Below are 22,396 nucleotides of genomic sequence, written 5' to 3'. Positions count from 1 at the left end.
CGAGCTCGTTTCGAACGGAGGCAACGTTCTGCGGCCGTTGGAATGGCGGTTGGAGTCACAACGGAAGGAACCGAGGCGGGGGGGCTGTGAGAGAGCGAGAGACCTTCGGTGTGTGGGTGGGATGGGGGGGGTGACACTTGTGTGCATATCCTCCAACATTTATCCCGTGAAAATAGGGGCATCCTATTCCATCATCATCTTATTATTATTATTTGTTAAAATCATTTTTATTTGATTTTACAAATATAAAGTTGTAACAATCCAAATGCATTTCCATATCTAGAGATTACTCTGAATCTCAGGACCCCCCCCCCCATGGGTCCTATTGTCAACATTTTCAACGGCATATTATTGCATAATCCGTATTTTGTATTTGACCATATTGACCATGGTAACATCATCATTTTATTATTTATACCCCATCTGTTTGACTGGGTTGCCCCAGCCCCTCTGGGCGGCTTCCAACATATATAAGGAGGTAGGCTTTTGGGGTGTAAATATGGGTGTCAGGCAGGAATTTTGCTTAAATGTCTGGGAAAACTTGGATGGATGGAAAAAACCAGCAGAAAGCACTCCAAAAGCTTAAAAATCACTATTTGGAGGTTAGTTATCCCCAAAAAGCTCAACAATTTTGGGTTTATTCCCAAAACTTTGGCAGTTTCCTTAAAAAAGCTCAACAACTTTGCGTGTGGTGTCAGGAATTTTACTTTTGAAATATGGGAACCATAAAAAACAGAATAAAACATTAAACATTTTTTTTAAAAAAAACTTCCCTATATGGGGCTGCCTTCTACAGGTTGTATAGTTACTTATCTCCTTGGCTCCAGCTTGCATAACTCCATACCATCCAACATTTCTCCAATGAAACTAGGGATGTCCTATTCCGTAATCATCATCATCTTTATACCCCACCCATCTGACTAGGTTGCCCCAGCTACTCTGGGTGGCTTCCAAAATAAATAAAAACATAATAAAACATTAAACGTCCCTATACAGGGCTGCCTTCAGGTGTTTTCTAAAGACTGTATAGTTACATCTCCTTGACTCTGGAGTCACATAACTCCATACCCTCCAACATTTCTCCAGTGAAAATAGGGGCATCTTAAGGAAAAGTGGGACATTCTGGGATCAAATCAGAGACCGGCACGATTTCTGTAAATCTGGGACAGTCCCTGGAAAATAGGGACACTTGGGGGTCTCCGTGACCTCGTATGTTTGCAGAATTTAGCCAGAGGAAAGCCCCACCAGCTTTGTTGGCACTTTGAGGGAGGGCAAAAAATTGCCCCCACCCCAAATCCTTATTTTCTATATAGTTCCTTTTGGTACAGTTGCTTTTTTAATGGATCTTGTCAACAGGCTCGTTGAAACTTCACATTATTACAAAAACAGTAGTAGTAGTTGTTTTGCACTCATCTAAAAGGAAAACTTTCATCCTAAACCTCCACTGCTTTGCAGCTCTACTCATACGTTAGGCGGCTTCGGAAATAAACCCCCAAGGAAAAATCCAGACCCGCTGCCTTGCAGTACATATTTAGGCAGGAAGAACCAGCTGCACAAATGTAGAGCAACTTTTAATCTCAGAGTTGTGAGTTCAAGCTCCACATTGGGCAAAAGATTCATTCATTGCAGGGAGTTGGACTAGATGATCCTCATGGTCACTTCCAAGTCTACAATTCCACAATTCTATGAAATATAAGACAGGGCCATCTGGCTTCCAGTAGTATGTGTGAAAAGGATCTAGGAGTCTTAGTAGACCACAAGCTTAATATGAGTCAACAGCAGGCTTCCTCAACCTCAGCCCTCCAGATGTTTTTGGCCTACAACTCCCATGATCCCTAGCTAGCAGGACCAGTGGCCAGGGATAATGGGAAGTGTAATCTCAAAACATCTGGCGGGCTGAGGTTGAGGAAGCCTGGTCAAGTGTGATGCAGCAGCCAAAAAAAAAAAAAAAAAAGCTAATGCTATTCTAGCCTGCATCAACAGAAGTATAGTGTCAAGATCAAGGGAAGTCATAGTACTACTCTGTCCCGCCTTGGTAAAACCACACCTGTCGCAGTGTCCAGTTCTGCGCAGCAGTTTAAGAATATTGATAAGCTGGAACATGCGCAGAGGAGAGCAACCAAGAAAATCAAGGGTCTTGGAACCAAGCTTCATAGAGAAACAATTGAGGGAGTTGGGAATGTTTAGCTTGCTCTAGAGGCTAGGACCCAAACCAATGGATTCAAGTTACAAGGAAGGAAATTCTGACTCAACATCAGGATGAACTTTCTGACAGTAAGAGCTGTTCAACAGTGAAAGAGATTCCCATGACAGGCGGTGGACTCTCCTTCCTTGGAGGTTTCTAAGCAGAGGTTGGATGGCTGTCATGGTTGCTTTAATTGACATTCCTACATGACCCACAAGGTCCCTTCCAACTCTAGAATGCTATGATTCCTGCAAGACAGGTGCATTTAAATTTGTGCACCCCATATGAGGAACTGAAATTGCAACAACATGATTGTGGTTGTAATAAAGAAAAAGTAAACGTCTCTTAGGGAGTAGGCCCCCACTGAACACAGGACTTCTGCGAAAATAGGCACAGAATTGCACTGCCAAACAGCAAATGAAGAATTTTTGATTGAGTTTCATCTATCACACATACCCATCAGAGTCCAACCAGGACAAAACTTGGCATAACCTCAGTGTAGCTAAACATGTGATAACCGCAGCCATTATCACATGCACAGACGACAGCTTCATAAGGGGGTTAAAGGCATGCAGAAAAGAAACAGCCAAGGCACATTGAGTAGACATCCCCACCTCTCTGGTGTATACACCAATGTGCAAATGTGGCTTGAAATGCTGGAGATGACCAAACTGTTTTTTAAAGACTTAGATTTTTAGTTAGGATGTTCTACACCTTCCGCATCACAGATCCAAGATACTTATAATAAACCAATGTCCCCTAACACATGTGAACCACTACCATGTTCACAATCATGTGGTTAAAGACTAGCAGAACGGACTTTTTTTAAGCTCAATTGGTATGTGGTGCCGATAATGCCAAGGTTGCAGGTTCAGTGCTTGTAAGGGCTAGCTGGATATTCCTGCATTGCAGGGGGTTGGACTAGATGATCCACAGGGTCCCTTCCAACTCTACAATTCTATGATTCTAACAAACACCCAAGGATAGGAACTGCAGATCCTCTACTCAAGCAAGCCTAGCCTGTGACAATAACCAAAAAACCTATCTTTCAAATGTGGCCCAGAATGTCATATCCAGATTCTGAAGTTATGGAAAAGGCAGTGAAATCTGATTATGTTTGGTGTGTCTCATGCAGACCTAGATTACTGCGGAACTGATTAGCGACATAAAAATCTTTTGCAACATAACGACTGCAATGACTACTTTGCCATTGTTCACAAATCAGCTTCATTTGATTGCTAATGTGCATTTCTCAGATGGCTGTATTTTTTTCTTTTTAAAAAAGGCTGTATTTTCTTAAAAACAGCCACATGCTGCAATGTTAGTTCACTACTCTAATTTGAAATATTAAAACTGGATCTTGTGAACCTTATGCTGAGTGCAACAGTCCACAGATTAATTTTTCAATGTGCTACACCAATGAAGACTCACCAAGAACTCAGCTAGATAAAGATATATGTGTTGTATATGCATTAGGTAAAAAGGTAAAGGACCCCTGGACGGTTAAGTCCAGTCAAAGACGACTACGGGGTTGAGCTTCAGGCCGAGGAAGCTGGCATTTGTCCACAGACAGCTTTCCGGGTCATGTGGCCAGCATGACTAAACCGCTTCTGGCGCAACGGAACACTGTTGATGGGAACCAGAGCGCATGTAAACGCCATTTACCTTCTGGCCGCAGTGCTGCCTGTTTATCTACTTGCACTGGCATGCTTTTGAACTGCTAGGTTGGCAGGAGCTTGGGCAGAGCAACAGGAGCTCACCCCATCATGGGGATTCAAACCGCCGACCTTCTGATCAGCAAGTCCAAGAGGCTCAGTGGTTTAGACCACAGAACCACCTGTGTCCCGTATATTCATTACAACACTGTGACAACAGATGGCACTGTGGAGTTTCATTTTTGCCAAGCGGGTTTCTCATGCAAGGTTTACAATGCGTTTAACTGAAACACTTCTTTGATGTGTCTAGATCCAGCCCAGGTTTCATGTTTGAATATACATCTGAATATTATCTGTAGAGCTCCTAATTCAGCAAAACAATCCCCAAGCAGAAGCAGATTCTGCACATGCTTCAGTGGCTTTGAGTAATAGCCATCTCATAAATTTTGAGAAATTAGAATATGAAATAACACAAGAGAAATACAAATTTTTATTTGGATGTATCCACATATTGTTCACTTGTAGAAAATGCATCTGTAAATAGAGCCATACACTTCAACCCTGAGTATCCATTTAGTTTAGTGGAGACAAATCAACATTAAACATTATATTCCATTTTCTTCTTGCTGTGAGCGGTCTTCTTTTGTACTTTTTTATTATGAACTACAAACTTGTCCAGTAGAAAAATAATGTAAAAATAGTTAATTCGGAAAACTATTTCCATCAGCTGATCTTACACTTTCAGAACGTGGATTGTCCTTCAATATATTTTCTTAGAAACAGTGAATTGTTGAAAACACATTTCAATACCACTGAAATGTTCATTTTAAAAAATAGCAACCTTCCACTTCATAGAGATCAAAACACAAGACAGTTACAAATAATTTCTTAATAAATTATGCAAAAAAAAAAAAGGAGTGTTTTGTTTGTAATCATGTGAAATGTGACTGCAGGACAAGGATTTTCCTTGCTACTCTGGAATATTTGTTAAATAATGAAGAAATGGATGACCATGAACACAGCCTTTATGTTGATTTCCAAGTTGTGTCTCCATTTTGTGGATAGTGTCTTGTACATCTTCCTTGGATATATACAAAGGTAGCTGCCGACACAGTCTTACTGCTTCTCCCTATGGGAACAAAAATGTTTACATTTAGACATTAACCTGAGGCTACAATAAAATCCAATAAATTATATAGGGTGCAAACTTCTCCATTGAACATTTTTTACTACTATACTTTTTCATAGAAAATCATATTCCAATCTTCTTTGGCCAAGCAACTGAATTAGGTATCTTTGGTTTTTCCCAAATCTAATCTATGAAAGAAGAAATTTTGCAAACAAAATGTGGGGCAGCTCCCAAGCAACAGTTAACCATCATAAGAAGGGCTTAAGGAGTGGCTCATTCTTAACCACATTCTTCTTTCCCCTTTTTGCTGCGGAAATAAGATCAGGGTGTTATTCAGAAACAAGCTCAGTGAGGCTTACTTTAGAACAAATTTGCCCTGCAGTCCAGTTTCCCAAATCCCAATGTGTAAGTAGGTTACTCTTCTGTGTGGAAAAGATCCTGCCATAAATTGAAGTACAGATTCGGATAGGTGACCTACAGATATACTGCAGCTAAATTATTCTACTCAGAAGTTGTCATTGAAGGAAAGAGGAAGGAATGGAATTTGATACATGGGCTGGCTCAGATTAAGAAAGGGACCTTTCTTCACTCTCCTCCCTTCCTTTAGCTCATATATTCCACATTCTGGAGACTCAAATGGCTCAGGGCAGTGGCTCCAAACTTTCTCCTCCACAGAACACTTGAAAATTGCTGGGGGGGGGGCACTAGGGGGCGCATCGGAAGATGGCTGACAATAACATCTCTCCGACCCACATGAGGTAATTTGGAGGCTATGATGGGGGTAATTAGCCTCCTTAACCCCTCCAGGATTGTGGGGGGGACGGCCCTTGCCTGCTGTGCCCTATACCACCCCCGAATTTGTGGGGATGGGGGCACTAGGCACAAAGCCCTCCTGTGGGATTCCGGCACTCCTCGATGCCGTCTCTGATCCGCACCACTAGTTGCAAGAATCTTCAAAAGAAACAATTTGGACGAGATAAATTGCACATACTTCAAGGAAAGAGGGGGAGTAAAGACTGCTGACAGAAGAGATCTCTGATAAAACAAGACAAGAATAAAATATGAGAAGATACGTCAAGATACGGTACGGCAAATGACTGAGGGGGGAGGGGGGAAACCCTCCTTTATTTCTCTATGTGATTAAACAAGAATCCCCTCCCCTAATGAGTCAGAAATGTCGTTTTAAGGACTTAAGCTGTGGATTTAAGGCTGTGTGGAGATAAACTTTCGAACCAAAGCAATGTTCCAAGACGAAGCTGGAAAGTTAAGAGTTTTGGAATGATGCAGTTAAAAATGCCGTCACCATTTTGGGAGGCACTGTCGGAGCTCTTGAGTCTGGGAGGAGAAAGAGAGAAACAGAGTTGTTTACATATCGTGGATTAACTCCTCAGTGGGACTTAAGAGTGACAACTGCCTAATTTATGATGGAAAGAGCGATGTTATCTACGAAGGAGATGATATATGGAAACCATCTGGACTTAGATTGGAAGACGGGAAATTCATACAGGATTATTATATTTGCTTATCGGCTTAAGGAGACTAACAGAAGAGATCGTAAAGGAAAAAGAGAAATTATATGAACAAGATATGATGTGGAAACACCAAGATAAGATTGGATAGAACTATGAACTCTGTTTGGACTGATTGGGACTGATTGGGACATTAATGCAGTAATAAGAAGATGATTTGAATCCCCCTTTGGATCTTGAAGTATGGGTTCCCCCAACAAAATTTAAAAATTTGGCTTTGTAATTTGGAATTTATGTGATGTGATTTAATTTGATGTGATTGGCCAGTTAATAAAAATTATTTAAAAAAAAAAAATGAAAATTGCTGAGTGTCTCGATGGACCACTCAAAGATTTTTCTGCTTGCAATGCTCTATTTTAGAGGCCGTGTGATTTCTAACTATATTTTTGTTGCTTCATTTCTTATGTGTTGCATTTTACTGTTTCAATTCCACAGGATTCAAACTGTAAAACAATAAAATGCAATATATAAGAAATAAAAATGGCCATTAAAAACACAGTTTTAAAATCTATATGTGTATCTGATGGGCCATCTTCCATCTTCCACCACAAATCCAGACATTTTGCAGACCACAGTTTGGGCACTCCTGGCTTAGCAACTACATGAATAGCTTTTTAGAAGTTGATACCAGATGGGTTTTCCCAGTAGTGATGTATGGAAGTGAGAGCTGGACCATAAAGAAGGCTGATCGCCGAAGAATTGATGCTTTTGAATTATGGTGCTGGAGGAGTCTCTTGAGAGTCCCATGGACTGCAAGAAGATCAAACCTATCCATTCTTCAGGAAATCAGCCCTGAGTGCTCACTGGAAGGACAGATCCTGAAGCTGAGACTCCAATACTTTAGCCACCTCATGAGAAGAGAAGACTCCCAGGAAAAGACCCTGATGCTGGGAAAGATGGAGGGCACAAGGAGAAGGGGATGACAGAGGACGAGATGGTTGGACAGTGTTCTCGAAGCTACCAGCAGGAGCTTGCCAAACTGCGGGAGGCAGTGGAAGACAGGAGTGCCTGGCGTGCTCTGGTCCATGGGGTCACGAAGAGTCGGACACGACTAAACAACAACCACCAGATGGGTGGTGGAGGAAAGCGATCTGGATTGGGGCACAGGAGTAGAGCTTTAAACACTGTGACCGCTTGTGCGTTCCAGATCAGGAAACCCAAATCTGCTACCTGCATTGGAAGAAGGGCACCCATTTGTGCCAATGGAACCTTTTATTGTAATGCAAATAACAGTCATCCAGGCCTGATCTGTATTGTGATTGCGTCTGGTATTAATTTCTCCTTTTAGGTAGCAATGCTTTATACTTAAGCATCAAGCTGTATCTTTTGATAGGACAGTGGCATTAAAAGCAGCATGCTAAAGAAGAGCTTGCAAACCATAAAGCAATACTTACCTCCAGGTAGTTCATGACTTTAAGAGGTCGACACTCATGAACTTCTTTTGCATTGCAATCTACCACAGCACTCAGAATTTCTTTCAGATCAGGTATCCCATAGTACGGCAGACAGTTTGCCATTCCTTCTATTTCCAGCTGATTTCCCATAGCTGAAACACCAAATAGTAAACAAATGAATAAACTGAACACAATGATACCTGGAGTTACCGAGTGTGTTTTAAATACTGTTTTGATTTACACAACAAAATATTCACATTGAAAATTGTTGTTGCAATCCTAGACACGCTGGGGGCTAAGCTCATCGGGACTTACTTTTGAGTAAACATGCATAAACATGCATACAGCACAAACTGTGCTGTAAAGTTGCAATTATAGATCCCCAGAGCTACACATTTTTAATTTTCTTAAAATGAAGAACACAACTTAAAATATTTCATTATTAGTTACTTGCACGGTGAGTGTGCTTCAGTTTAGTCAAGTTCAACTTTGGAAAGCATTGGCTAAATGCTTATTTAAATTTTTGTTAGTATTTCAGTGTTTGAAACAAAGCTTTAATTCTATACAGTGGTACCTCGGGTTAAGTACTTAATTCGTTCTGAAGGTCCATTCTTAACCTGAAACTGTTCTTAACCTGAAGCACCACTTTAGCTAATGGGGCCTCCCGCTGCTGCTGCGCTGCTCCTGAAGCAAAGTTCTTAACCTGAGGTAATATTTCTGGGTTAGCGGAGTCTATAACGTGAAGCGTATGTAACCTGAGGTACCACTGTGTGTGTGTGTGTGTGTGTGAGAGAGAGAGAGAGAGAGAGGGAGAGAAATGATGTTAGAATAATTTCATATGGTCTAACCTAGCTCTTTTCTGTAGAATGCTTGATGCCTATTTTGAAAATTCCCCCCTCCCGACATTTGGTCTCTAAAGTCTAATCTGCTAACAACACGGGTTTCGTTTTTGCTTTATTTATTTGCCAACCTCTCTAATAAAAGAGCCATAGGTTCTCAAGGTAACATAAATCCCATTATGTTCAAAATGGTCCCAATTATCATTTTTTAAAAAACCTAACACATCTACCATATAAGCCTAAAGTCTGCCAAATCCCAACCACACCTTCAACATTTGACAGCTTGTACAGTTCTGCAGTCTAAAATGTGTAAAATACATGAATACATTTTATCTAAAAACTTCCCTAATTCTCAAAATGCTCAAGTACTGAACTTTATTAACCTTCCAGATCCTGTGCTAAATTCAGATCACAATTAAACCTTCAATCTCTTAATCCCAGTCCTTTTACAAGTGTCTGTGTGTATAGATAGATAGATAGATAGATAAGAATCACATAGGGTAGAGCAAAAAGATAGTTTTCATAATGGAGAGAATAAAGCTGTTGGGATCCCCACAATTATTTATACTAAGGCTGATACGATCAATAACATATCTGGGATGAACAGGGAGGTAGCAACCAGGCAACAGAATGACAAGCTTGACCCAATGTACACAACTGCAAAGCAGGAAAATCTATACAGTGGTACCTCAGGTTACATATGCTTCAGGTTACAGACTCCGCTAACCCAGAAACAGTACCTCAGGTTAAGAACTTTGCTTCAGGATGAAAACAGAAATTGCGCGGCGGCAGCACGGTACAGTGGGAGGCCCCATAAGCTAAAGTGGTGCTTCAGGTTAAGAACAGTTTCAGGTTAAGACCGGACCTCCAGAACGGACCTCCAGTTCTTAACCCGAGGTACCACTGTACTGGGATGCGGGTGGTGCTGTGGGTAAAACCTCAGTGCCTAGGACTGCTGATCGCAAGGTCAGCGGTTCGAATCCCCGTGGCGGGGTGAGCTCCCATCTTTCGGTCCCAGCTCCTGCCCACCTAGCAGCTTGAAAGCACCCCTAAGTGCAAGTAGATAAATAGGTACCGCTTTATAGCGGGAAGGTAAACGGCGTTTCCGTGTGCGGCGCTCGTGCTGGCTCACCAGATGCCACTTAGTCACGCTGGCCAAGTGACCCGGAAGTGTCTCCGGACAGCGCTGGCTCCCGGCCTCTTGAGTGAGATGAGCGCGCAACCCTAGAGTCGGACACGACTGGCCCGTACGGGCAGGGGTACCTTTACCTTTTTTACCACTGTACTAATTTATCCAGCAAAGAGCTAAAAAGAGTTCTGCAGATTGGGGAAATGGTAGGTGTGGGGAGGAGAATCCCCTCCCCTTCACCAGCACTACTTGGCTACATATTGTAGCTTATAATTCAAATGGTAGAGCATGAGACTCTTAATCCCAGGGATGTGGGTTCGAGCCTCAGATTGGAAGAAAGATTCCTGCATTGTGGGGGCTTGGACTAGATGTGACCCCCTTCCAACTACAATTCTATGATTCTCTTATTTGGAGCAAAACGTACAATGATCCCCCAAGTCTAGACATCTAAGCCAAAGGTCACAGTTTTGTTTTTCTCACGTGCTGGCAGGGGAGCAAAGTAGTCTGGATCAGTGTGTACATAGTAAACCCTGAATTATATCTCATCCTCCGATCAGCACTTCTGAGAGGGTAGCAGTCAGGAGACACCCCTGTCCACTGACTTCCACCATGGGAAAGTCTCCAGCTACAGATGAGTGAAGTGGAGGCAACCCTACTTGTGCCGGATTACCCCAAAAAGAGTACTATGGGAGTCGGGGAGATTATGGGAGTTGGGTCACCCACTGATCTGTCTGGAGCTGGCACAGCAAAAAACAAACAAGAAAGAACCGCCTTTCCACCTTACAGCTTCCTCATCAGGAGCAGGGATTCTACAATTATTAAAGCTGCAATCCTATACCTACTTACCTGGCAGTAAGACAAACTGAACTTAATAGGTTTTGCTTTTGAGCAGGCACCGTTTTTTATTATTGTTGTTATATAGCATTTAACAAAATTCCATATAGGTAAAGGACCCCTGACCATTAGGTCCAGTCGTGGCCGACTCTGGGGTTGCAGCGCTCATCTCGCTTTATTGGCCGAGGGAGCCGGCATACAGCTTCTGAGTCATGTGACCAGCATGACTAAGCAGCTTCTGGCGAACCAGAGCAGCGCATGGAAACGCTGTTTACCTTCCCGCTGGAGGTAAATTACCTATTTATCTACTTGCACTTTGACGCGCTTTTGAACTGCTAGGTTGGCAGGAGCAGGGACCGAGCAATGGGAGCTCACCGCATCTCGGGGATTCGAACCTCCGACCTTCTGATCAGCAAGTCCTAGGCTCTGTGGTTTAACCCACAGCGCCACCCGCCTCCCTAAAACTGCATATACATTAACATAATTTCCCCCCTTGGAGTGAGACAAGCGCCAGTAGATAAATTGTGCTCTATACCATATCCTGTTTTTCTGGGTATTAATCTTGGCACCCAAAAACAGGATCAAGAGAGTATTGATCAGAAACTATAAACTTTGATGCAGGGATAGACATTTGGGAAGTCAAGCTAAAGAGTTTTAAATCAAACACAAACTGTGTTTCTACAGCAATACATGTAGTTGGGATTACAGAATATGCTAATTGGAGATTTATTTATAAACTGAATTTAAAATCAGCCTGCGTTCACCAGACTTGTGGATGGTTAAGAAAGGAAAACACTCTTCTTGAAGGGAATTGGTTTTTCATCAAGACACTATTCCAAGGTTCTATCTTTCCCCCGCCCTTTTTCTTTTTAAAGACCTATCCTTTGAGATGCCCATATGTTACGGCAGATCTGTCAGCAGTCCTCTACATACAAGGCTGAAATGGTAACACATGAAGCTATAGCGTTTCTCAAAACTCACAGCAAATCTTTGTTTGGACCTAGCGAATTACCAGCTTGGCATCATATTGCAATTAAAGCTCACTTCCCCACAATACTGACCGAAACATCTTATTTGTACTTTAGCTGTTAAAACAATGAGTGGCTGTTAAAACATGAGTGGCTAATCTGAGGCACAAGCAGAAGGTCTTCAGCATGCCTGGTGTAAGAGCAGGACAGCCCAAAGGCCTGGCTGTGACAATGTCCGGCCTGCACTCTGGACAATGCTCCTCTTTCACCAGTTTAGCAGTCTAGGCAAAACCATACTAAGATGAGAGGAACTGAATATTATTGTACAGCAGTGAGGGTAAGAGCGGTTCAATAGTGGAACGGACTGTCATGGAAGGTGGTGGTCTCTCCTTCATTGGAGATTTTTAAGCAGAGGTTGGATGGCCATCTGTCCTGGATGCTCTAGTTGAGATACCTGAATAGCAGGAGGTTGGGTTAGATCAGGCATGGCCAAACTTGGCCCTCCAGCTGTTTTGGGACTACAACTCCCATCATCCCTAGCTAACAGGACCAGTGGTCAGGGATGGTGCAAATTGTAGTCCCAAAACAGCTGGAGGGCCAAGTTTAGCCATGCCTGGGTTAGATGAACCTTGGGGTACCTTCGAACTCTACAATTCTATGAGTGGTACAATCCATTTCTTGACTTTGTGAGGTAAGAAATACCTGTATACCTGAAGGAGCGTCTCCACGCCCATCATTCAGCCCAGACACTGAGGTCCAGCTCTGAGGACCTCCTGACGGTTCCCTCACTGTGAGAAGTGAACTTAGTGGGAACCAGGCAGAGGGCATTCTTGACAGGGGCGCCCTCCCTGTGGAATGCCCTCCCATCAGATATCAAAGTGATTAAAAAAAAACTACACAAATTTTAGAAGACACCTGAAGACAGCCCTGTATCAAGAAGTTTTTTATGTTTCATGTTTTATTATGTGTTGAAAGCTACCCAAGGTGTCTGGGGCAACCCAGCCAGATGGGTGGGATATAAATAATAGAATTATTATTATTATTATTATTATTATTATTATTATTAAGAAAAAAGCTTGAAATGTGTAAACAAACAGAAATTACTTTTATTCACAAGCAAGAAAGTTTTTACACAGGAAACTAATCACACATGGCCTATGTGGGCCTTACTTATTAGAGACTAGCAAAATATGTCAACACATTTGTACCATTGGGAACGTAACATTATATTCTCTGAACATCTAATGAGAGCATGAATTATGTGCTAAACTCGGGTGTGCCACATGTCTCCTTCATACTGCATGACACCTTCTTTTCTCCCTATTCTCTAATCCGCAGGATTACAGAGATGAATTTAAAAAGGAGGCCAGCAAAATTTCATGGAAAATGAGGGTTGTAGTCAATGCTAGCCCTTTTCAGAGTAGAACCACTGGAATTAATGGTTCTAAATTAGTCACGCATTAATTTCAATGGGTCTACTCTGAGTAGGAATAGTATAGAATACAACCCTGAGAAATTAAATGATTTTGAGTGAATGAAGATGAGCAGGGCAAGGGTTGCTGGTCAGTCACCCAAGAGACCTGCTGGTTTATTTCTTCAAGTCCTTGCAAACATTTGAAGACTCTGATTCATGCTATGCGTACCTCTGTGAACAGTGGAAATAATCCAATCAATATTAAGTACTTAAATATTAAGTACATTTTAATATTTTAATTTTTCAATATTTCAATGTTGTATTTTAATCTTGTTTTTAAGTTGTATTCATTCAACTTGTTTTTATTATTGCTTGTTAGCTGCCCTGAGCCCGGCCTTGGCTGGTGAGGGTGGGGTATAAATAAAAATTATTATTATTATTATTATTAAAATCAGTGCTTTTTCTCAGCCAGAGCATAGTTCCAGTACCTCTCTAATGGGTGTCATTGCAGGCCAGCGCTCCCCCTGCTCGCTTCTTGTCTTTATGTACATCAGAGAAGCCCAAAATGAGCATTTCAAGTCAAAATGGAAGCTGGCTGGTATGTGAGTCTACACTATTTTTTTTAAATCTATGATTTGAATTAGCTACGAGCTGCTTGCGAGCTGTGATTGGTCAAGCTATGAGGCGGCACCAATTCGTATGTCCTTTTCAAGAGAGAGAGTCCATTCTTCCTCTTTAAAACTGGGCTCAGGGCAGAACATTTGTGGTATGAAACGTTACAGGATTTTCACAGGAAGCAACAGGACATGCACTGATTGCAAACGAAGGACTACGACAAGCCCAAAACATCTGCGGGTACAATTGGTTGCATATTACATTATAAGCAAAAAATCATAATGAATGCTCAGTAAAAGGGAAGTCTGGAGGGGCCCGTAGTGGATAATAGGGGCTGTTTTTTTCTAGACACAAATGTGGTAATGAAACACAAGTATTGTTATATACAGTACTATGAAAAAGAGGCAAGCAAGTAATGAGAACTACAGCAGCTGAATTAAATCAAAATATGAAGCCACACCATACCTGGTATTATCTTTATCTTAAATCCGTTTGCTGTAAGTCTTGTATCCGACAAGTAGGATGACCCATCAAATCTTATGCTTTCCTTGGGCATATTGCAAAGAACTTCTTTATAACGCGAGTCACTAAAAAGACTGAAAATCAATCATTAATCACTTTTATGAGACAGAATCAAATTTTAATAGTGTCCCACAATCAAAGCACACGCCAATGAAATTTTAGAACTGCTTTACAGTGGTACCTTGGGTTAAGTACTTAATTCGTTCCGGAGGTCCGTTCTTAACCTGAAACTGTTCTTAACCTGAAGCACCACTTTAGCTAATGGGGCCTCCTGCTGCTGCCGCGCCGCCAGAGCACGATTTCTGTTCTCATACTGAAGCAAAGTTCTTAACCCGAGGTACTATTTCTGGGTTAGCGGAGTCTGTAACCTGAAACGTATGTAACCTGAGGTACCACTGTATTTCTGAGGATGCCAGCTCAGACAGCAACTACAAAAACATATACACTGTTAGAATACATCTTCCCAGCTATTCATTGCCCTGTGTTACCCCACAAGGAGAGAGCCACAGTAGCTGCTGTCCATTTTAAATCATTCCAGTTGCAATCTTAATTCTTCTAGTTAAGTGATGTAGGGAAAACCATCGAGATACTTTTATTTTTGCCAACTGAAGCACAAGTGGGGCTTTCCCATTGGGATCACAGCTGAGGAGAGAAGGACGAAACCTCCCTTCCCCGCATGCAGAAATCCTGCTAGAAATCACCCCCCTAATATTAAAGATATTTAAATGCCGTCACATATAGTTGGGCCGAAGAGCAAAGGCCCACAGGAACAAAGGAAGTAACTGCACAGTTCTTTTCTCTCTGGCGTCCAGTGTTTCCTGCTCTTTCCCCTCTCAACTTAAGACAAGAACAGACAATGCCAGAGAAAGCAAGGAAAGCAAAGGTTTCCTTGTTCCCTCTACTCAGTCAAAACATTATGGCGACCAGGCAACAGCAAGCCTTTTCTTGGAGAAAGCACAGCACAGCTAAAAGGTGATTCACAAAATGGTGGCCATATTGATGATGTCATATTTCAGACCCCCACCACTGATATTTACTAAGACTGCCATATTTTGTTTGTATAGGTAGTAGGCTTTCAAAAAATCACCAGGGCGCTTTTGGCATTCAAGGGTAAATAAAATCTGGTCTAACTCTTGGACTACATGTGTCTTGTACTGGCTGTCTGAACCAGTAGTCTCCGTAGGTATCTATACATAACTTATACTTATCAAATCTCCTTAACTGAATTTGTTTGATACTGGAATATAATTATACCTCAATGCATACGACAATCATAGGGCCAATTCAGCTGTAATGTCAAGCTTTAATGTCCAGAACCCTGCCGTCTGTTATTTTCTGGCTTCAACCTTGATTCCTATTGTGTCTGAAACACAGGGCCATGGTTTGCTGTCAATTTACCAACCAGGGTCAAGCCATGGACTAAGGACCCTGATGAGGGAAACGGTATTAAACAACAGTTTCCTATTTCAGACATAATGGGGAAGAGACCAGGCTGGCAGTGTAGAAGCTGGTGAGCAGGCCTGAGGCGCATTTTGAGTTTAATAAAACCACGGTTTGGGAAGCTTGGAATGTAATGTCCAAAATAGGCCACAGGCACATTTAGAACAAGCAAAATGAAGCTGGAGATCTTAGGATCTCTGTTAGATTGTAACTATATAAGCTGGGTCTATACTGGATTTGGGAGAGAATGCAGGAAGGTGGAATCACTTTTATTACACTGTTGTAAAATATAAAATAAAATGAATCATTTGCTTGTGGCCCTTTATATGATCTGCTTTTGAAATGGCTTTCGCCTTACCTATCAGTTAATATAATCGGGTTGTCCAGTTTCTGTATAGGAAGTTTATGGTTTTCAAGCAGTTTTTTAAACAGAAGGGCTTCTTCTACTCTGTACGGATTCAACATCATTATCTTTTTCTCAGAGGCAATTATCCACGCATCAGGAAAATTCGGAAGACGAATTAGGCAAGGATCATCCTTAACAGTCTCTTTCTGATTAAGCACATGAAGTTTATGTCTGAATGAATCCATAGAGAAGGGCACTTGAACAATTTTTATTGCTTTGCAACTATTTGGTTTCTCCTCCATTTGAGAATGAAAAAGTTTATCAAGTTTCTGTTGATTAATTAGACAGTCTTTAAGTTTGGACTTATGTTTTCTCTCTCTCTCCCTTGTTGATCTTTGTATACTCTGATCTGCAGCTTTTCTGCTCTGCTTGTTGTATCGCTCCAAGTCTCTTTCAGCCTTTTCTTCATATCTTAACAAAGAGGGGAAGAAGGGGGAAGAGAAGGAACATATGAAAAACTAGCAATGTTTCAGTCAGAGTCATTATATATCCACCTATAAAATATGTTTTCTCTCAAAATTAATTGTTGGAAGAAAAATAAATATCATTCTCGCACGCTATTTTATCATCTTAGTTAATATCTTGTCTCTTATAAGTACCCCAATGTTCAGCAGCCAGTTCTGTTCGTAGTAGTGCTTATCAACACATTACTTTACAGATCTTATGTTTGTATTGTTTACTGCTACTAATCCGGAAAGTATTAACGCCAAATGCAAAATATGATGTACAAACTATATGCACTGCATACAAGATTATGGGAATTTATGAGCCAATGTTTAATGGAAAACCAGGGGGCGGAGGCAGCAACATCTAAGGTTATAAATCAGCAAGCAGTAGATAATTAGAATTAAATTATCTATGCAAGATGTTACAATTATCAAGCCAAAAGCATTTTCCATTCTGGTTTTGAAATTACCGGTAATATGGATAAAACTTGTTTTTGAACATGAGTCACACACAGGATGGAAACTACTGTCCAGTTTTAGTGAGCAGATGTGAAGTTTGCAAACTTACTTCTTTTTCTCTTCTTCATTCAGTGTTTCCCACATTTCTTCCAATTTCAGCATTAGTTCTTCCATGCTCACTTTGGTATTTTCAGCTAACAATCGTGGGCGATGGTCTTGAGTAAAAAAGTCAAATGCTGACATGGCTTTCTTTATTATCCGATTTTTTATTATGTCATAGGCTGTAATCTGTCCCAGTTTATCATTTACCATGTTTGTTTTTTTCAGACTTTGAATGCTACTTCCCTCTTGAAATGTTTGTTGGCCATCATCATTTATTCTCTCTTGAGGCCTGACACGCTCCATTTCAGGAATCAAAATCCGAACAGGTTCAATGTTCTCTCCTCTGGTATTCTTAAATGCATTCCCCAAACTCCATTTATCAGCAGTTACTTCAGAAGAAGCTTTCAGGGTTGTGGTTCTCTCTATTGCTTCCTGGAAATGGTCATTTCTCAAATCATCATCAAGGCCATTTTTAGAATTTGTGTCTGTTAAGGGATTGCCATCTAGGTTAAATATCACCTTAGACTTATTCTGTTGGTGCTCACACAAAAATCCATCAGACACAGCTGTCTCGCAGCCAGATAGCTCATTTTTGGTAGAAAATCCTACAGCTGAATTATTATACAACATTTGATTCTCCAAACAAACCTCTGTGGGTTTGTCCATTCCACTATTTTGTGCATTACTCAATGAAATCAATTGAGTGCATGCATGTGAATCGATATTCCTGGGTTCAGCTTCATTTACAGACACATTCATTTGTTCTGCTTCATTAACAAAGATGTCTCCTGACGAATCAGTTTCACAAGAAGCAGTCCCAGGTAGAGGTCCATAGAGTGAGGTCAAGACATTTTCAACAGCAAGACAGACAGACTCCTAAAGCAGAAAAATGGTAAGTACATTATTGTGATAAATAACTTATGCTAGCTAGCTACAGCATAATTAAGTCAATTGAAAATAGATTCTGCTCAGCTTATTTTTAAACCTAAAGTTATGCATAGAAGCATTATTATTTTTAAAAAATCTAAACACATTTTTAACTGTAATTGTAGCAAAACAACATTATTAGACTGCTCATTTATATCTAAATGGACATGCTGTACCTTATTATGCAGAAACACTTGAGATTTATCTGGTGTTAAATTGACATCCACAGCAGATGGAGGAACAGCAATGTTGATAAAGAAAACAGGGTGTGAACGATTAGAATCCTTGTGTGACTTCAGGTTATAGTATTGTTGAACCAGCTAAAACCAAAAAGAATAGCACTTAAAATGTACTTTCCAATTAGAAATGAATGCAATACAAAACTTTAATATGATATATACTTATCTTCTATGTGTGCAAGTAGCAACATTTTAGGTGCATGCAGAGCATGAATTTTTCTATAACATCTTGCGGGGAGTCCCCCATTAATAGGAAGGAATTAGCTTTCAAAGAGTTGTGAAATTTTTGTAAAAAACCTTGTTACCAGAAATGTTGAAATGTTATTACCAGAAATATTGAAATGTAGGTATTGACCTACAATTTTTCATTAAGCATTGTAAATGGATGTGAGAGTCAATAAAATTGGCTCATTACTATTCTACACTTACAAGAGTTAACTAATGCACTAATTAATTGTCCATCAGTAGTCTCTTGGGCTTGCCGATCAGAAGGTCAACGGTTCGAATCCCTGCAACAGGGTGAGCTCCCGTTGCTCGGTCCCTGCTCCTGCCAACCTAGCAGTTCGAAAGCACACCAGTGCAAGTAGATAAATAAGTACTGGTGTGGCGGGAAGGTAAATGGCGTTTCCGTGCACTCTGGTTTCCGTCATGGTGTTCTGTTGCGCCAGAAGCGGTTTAGTCCTGCTGGCCACATGACCCAGAAAGCTGTCTGTGGACAAACGCCAGCTCCCTTGGCCTGAAAGTGAGATGAGCGCCACAACCCCATAGTCGCCTTTGACTGGACTTAACCATCCAGGGGTCCTTTACTGTTATCTTATTAAGAAAGATTGCATCTCTCTCAATTTTATGATATATAAAAGGCAAAAATTCATGGCCAGGATCCAAAGAGCCATGCAACTAATTACACAAACTAGGACGCGGTGGTGCTGTGGTTTAAACCACTGAGCCTTGGGCTTGCCAGTGAGAAGGTCGGCGGTTCAAATCCCTGCGACGGGGTGAGCTCCCATTGCTCAGTCGCAGCTCCTCCCAACCTAGCAGTTTGAAAGCACGTCAAAGTGCAAGTAGATAAACAGGTACCGCTCCAGCGGGAAGGTAAACGGCATTTCCGTGCACTGCTCTGGTTTCGCCAGAAGCGGCTTAGTCATGCTGGCCACATGACCCAAAAAACTGTCTGCGGACAAATGTCGGCTACCACAGCCAGTAAAGCGAGATGAGCGCCGCAACCCCAAAGTCGTTCACGACTAGACTTAACTTAACTTACATTTAGAGTGGGATTTGGCATTGCCATCTCTATCACATACTAACCAACTCTGAAACTGAAGGGAATTTCAAATGATGTGGCCTGCTTGACAAAATTAAAAACCCTGCTGGGGCAACCTAGCCACTGTGTGCAGCTAATGCAGCTCTTTGGAACCTGGCAAATATTTTATAATCTGCTGGGACAAGGAGCTGAGAAAAACCGTACCTTTAGAATTTCCTTCTGATGCACTGGTCGATTGTTTACAAAGATGAAGCTCCTTTCTGCACTTGAATGACTTGTCAAACAACCATCGGAACTGGGCTTTGGAAGAAAGCCACTGAGAAACACCTAGAATTGCAATTAAACTGGCCATTAAAAACCACTGTTTCCCATGACAATCAGTTCACAAAAACTAGAAGGTTCAGATCAGAAAGAAGAAATGACTCCAGATTTTCATGGCATTTAGAAGTCTCCTGCTTCACTTTCCTTGAAATTAAATCAAGGCAGATGACGATGAATAAGATCAAGAGTTAGGCTGTCGACAGAGCACTAAATTTGGATGTTGAAAAGCCAAGTTCAAATCTCATCCAGGTTTGAAGGTCACCGGGTAACCCTAGATGTCATTCATAACCTCACCAGGTGCTTCTCACTCCCCTGGTCAGCACTTACCAGACATTGAAGTTAACCATGAATTCATCTCCAACTGAGATTTAATTCTGAACTAGGGTAGATTTCTGGAGTTAAGCCTGAATTTGAAAAGCTGCTGGAGGCTCGAAGCCCCCACAGTAGATCTTCTTGTCCTAAGGGCCTTCTACAGAAATGTTCTTTTGCCCCCCCCCCCAGCTATTTTTCCACTGCTCTGCGTAATGGGATGTTTTGAAGAACAGCCCTGCTAAGATAATTCAGGAAATAATCAAGTTCTTCTCAACTGAGGGAGGGAGGGACTCGGGAGGGAGGGACTCGGATAATTTCCAAGCTAATCCAAGGCAGGTGAGAGAGATCTCACCCACCTCCACTAATGTTAAAAAGAAGCAATGAAGAAACCTTAAAAGATACAGAGCAAACCAACCGCAAGCCAATCAGAATCACAAAAGCACTGCATGTGCAGCACTTAAGTATTTTTACATGCTTTTTATAGGAACAATATCTTTACCTCATTCCTAATTACAGTTACTTGGAAGATAGCCATATTGATTTCATTTGACTGTACAGTGGAACCTTGGTTTTCGAATGTAATCCGTTCCGGAAGTCCATTCGAGTTCTGAAACGTTCGAAAACCGAAAACTCAATAGCCGACAGCTAGGCCTCAGGATCTTGCACTCAGCGGAAATCACGTGGCATGTTCGACTTCTGAGGCGCGTTCAAAAACCGAAGCATTTACTTCCAGGTTTACAGCATTCGAAAACCGAAATGTTTGTCAACGGAGACGTTCAAAAACCGAGGTACCCCTGTACTGTCATGGAAATCTAGTTAGGATTATAGCCTAAGAAGTGCAAACTTTGTTCCCCTTTAATGTGATGCTAGAAATTCACTGTGTGAACCAGTGACAAACAGGTAAACTCCAAACCCATTCCTATGATATACCCATTGATGGTCCAAGCATAAAAAGTTCTTTAGATATCAACTACACCTTACTGAGAAAAGAAATTTAAAAATTAAGCGTGTTTTTTGTTGTTGAAACAAAACATATGCAGTTGGAAAGGAATGGAATTTAGCACAATAGCAACCCAAAATATAAGCACAGTGCTTGATTTTATATCCTTATTTAAAAAGTGAAGAACTCATGCTGGTTGAACTGATGGAATAACAGGTGGGGGAAAGATATAGATAATTAGAAACTTACCTCAGGATCTTCACTATGGTGTTGAAAAGGTACCATGCCGCTCATAACGGCAGTTCCCACTACTGCCATGAAAGCCATTTTGTGATCGGACACCCTGGTCTTCTGCCACATAACTGTCTGAAACAATATAGCATAGACTTCGTGTCAAAATTTTGACATTAGGTTTAGATTTATTCAACAGGGACATGACATGACCACAGATATTTGTGCGCAACACTACACTTGAAACAGTGCATTTAACATTCTGTTCCTAGACACCAATGTGAACCCATTATTTTCTTATGATATAGTATCTAATACGGAACACTTTCTTTCTTCTTTAGTACACAATGAGCTATGCTGAAGCAACTGGACTGTCTATCCGAGTGCAGGGGGCATGACTGGCTGAGCTGCCTGTCTTCCAGACTGAGGATTTGGGCTTTATTTTTAACCACTGTGAAATATGAAAATGCAGGATTCTACCACTGATATCTGCTTCTTCACTCACAAAGCCCAACAACGCAATTAACAGACTTAAGGGAAAGTTGCAAAACAGGTTAATAAATAGGCTCACTGGTGCAGATGGGATACATGTATGTATGTAGAAAGTTATTGGTTATCTTTATAAAACCTTTCCCCAAAAAGTATAAAATAACTAAAGCAGCAATTAGCGAAGACGCAGGAGCATTAGAATCCATTCTTCCTTTAAGTGTTCATTATAATCCTAGGGAAGCGGGTGGTGCTGTGGTCTAAACCACTGAGCCTCTTGGGCTTGCCGATTGGAAGGTTGGCAGTTCAAATCCCTGTGATGGGGTGAGCTCCTGTTGCTCGGTCCCAGCCTAGCAGTCTGAAAGCATGCCAGTGCAAGTAGATAAACAGGTACCACTGTGGCGGGAAGGTAAATGGCGTTTCCATTCGCTCTGGTTTCTGTCACGGTGTCCCGTTGTGCCAGAAGCAGTTTAGTCATGCTGGCTACATGACCCGGAAAGTTGTCTGTGGACAAGCGCCAGCTCCCTCAGCCTGAAAGCGACATGAGCGCCGCAACCCCATAGTCGCTTTTGACTGGACTTAACCGTCCAGGGGTCCTTTACCTTTACCTCAT

General features: G+C 41.4%; 1 protein-coding gene and 1 long non-coding RNA gene across 2 annotated transcripts in view; one reads left to right on the top strand and one right to left on the bottom strand.

Annotated features, from left to right (window-relative positions):
• Positions 1–3: 3 nt before the first annotated feature.
• On the top strand, positions 4–21,971 carry LOC308458554. Its single transcript, XR_013977551.1, has 4 exons — positions 4–108; positions 13,588–13,674; positions 17,848–17,962; positions 21,650–21,971. It is a non-coding gene; the product is annotated as an uncharacterized lncRNA (long non-coding RNA).
• The window catches only part of PMS1 (PMS1 homolog 1, mismatch repair system component), a 62,345-nt gene continuing 44,261 nt past the window's right edge, over positions 4,313–22,396 (bottom strand). The window contains exons 6-13 of the mRNA XM_081023916.1: positions 21,316–21,432; positions 19,698–19,820; positions 18,170–18,313; positions 17,074–17,942; positions 16,012–16,470; positions 14,157–14,287; positions 7,893–8,044; positions 4,313–4,969 (exon numbers count right to left, since the gene is read on the bottom strand). Coding sequence (XP_080880042.1) covers positions 4,811–4,969; positions 7,893–8,044; positions 14,157–14,287; positions 16,012–16,470; positions 17,074–17,942; positions 18,170–18,313; positions 19,698–19,820; positions 21,316–21,432 — 2,154 coding nt within the window. The 3' untranslated portion in view covers positions 4,313–4,810. The remainder of the gene's footprint in view (positions 4,970–7,892; positions 8,045–14,156; positions 14,288–16,011; positions 16,471–17,073; positions 17,943–18,169; positions 18,314–19,697; positions 19,821–21,315; positions 21,433–22,396) is intronic.

Source organism: Podarcis pityusensis, assembly GCF_964106645.2.
Source record: "Podarcis pityusensis genome assembly, chromosome: 1".
In the NCBI taxonomy this organism is placed as follows: domain Eukaryota; kingdom Metazoa; phylum Chordata; class Lepidosauria; order Squamata; family Lacertidae; genus Podarcis; species Podarcis pityusensis.
This window is presented reverse-complemented; position numbering and strand designations above follow the sequence as displayed.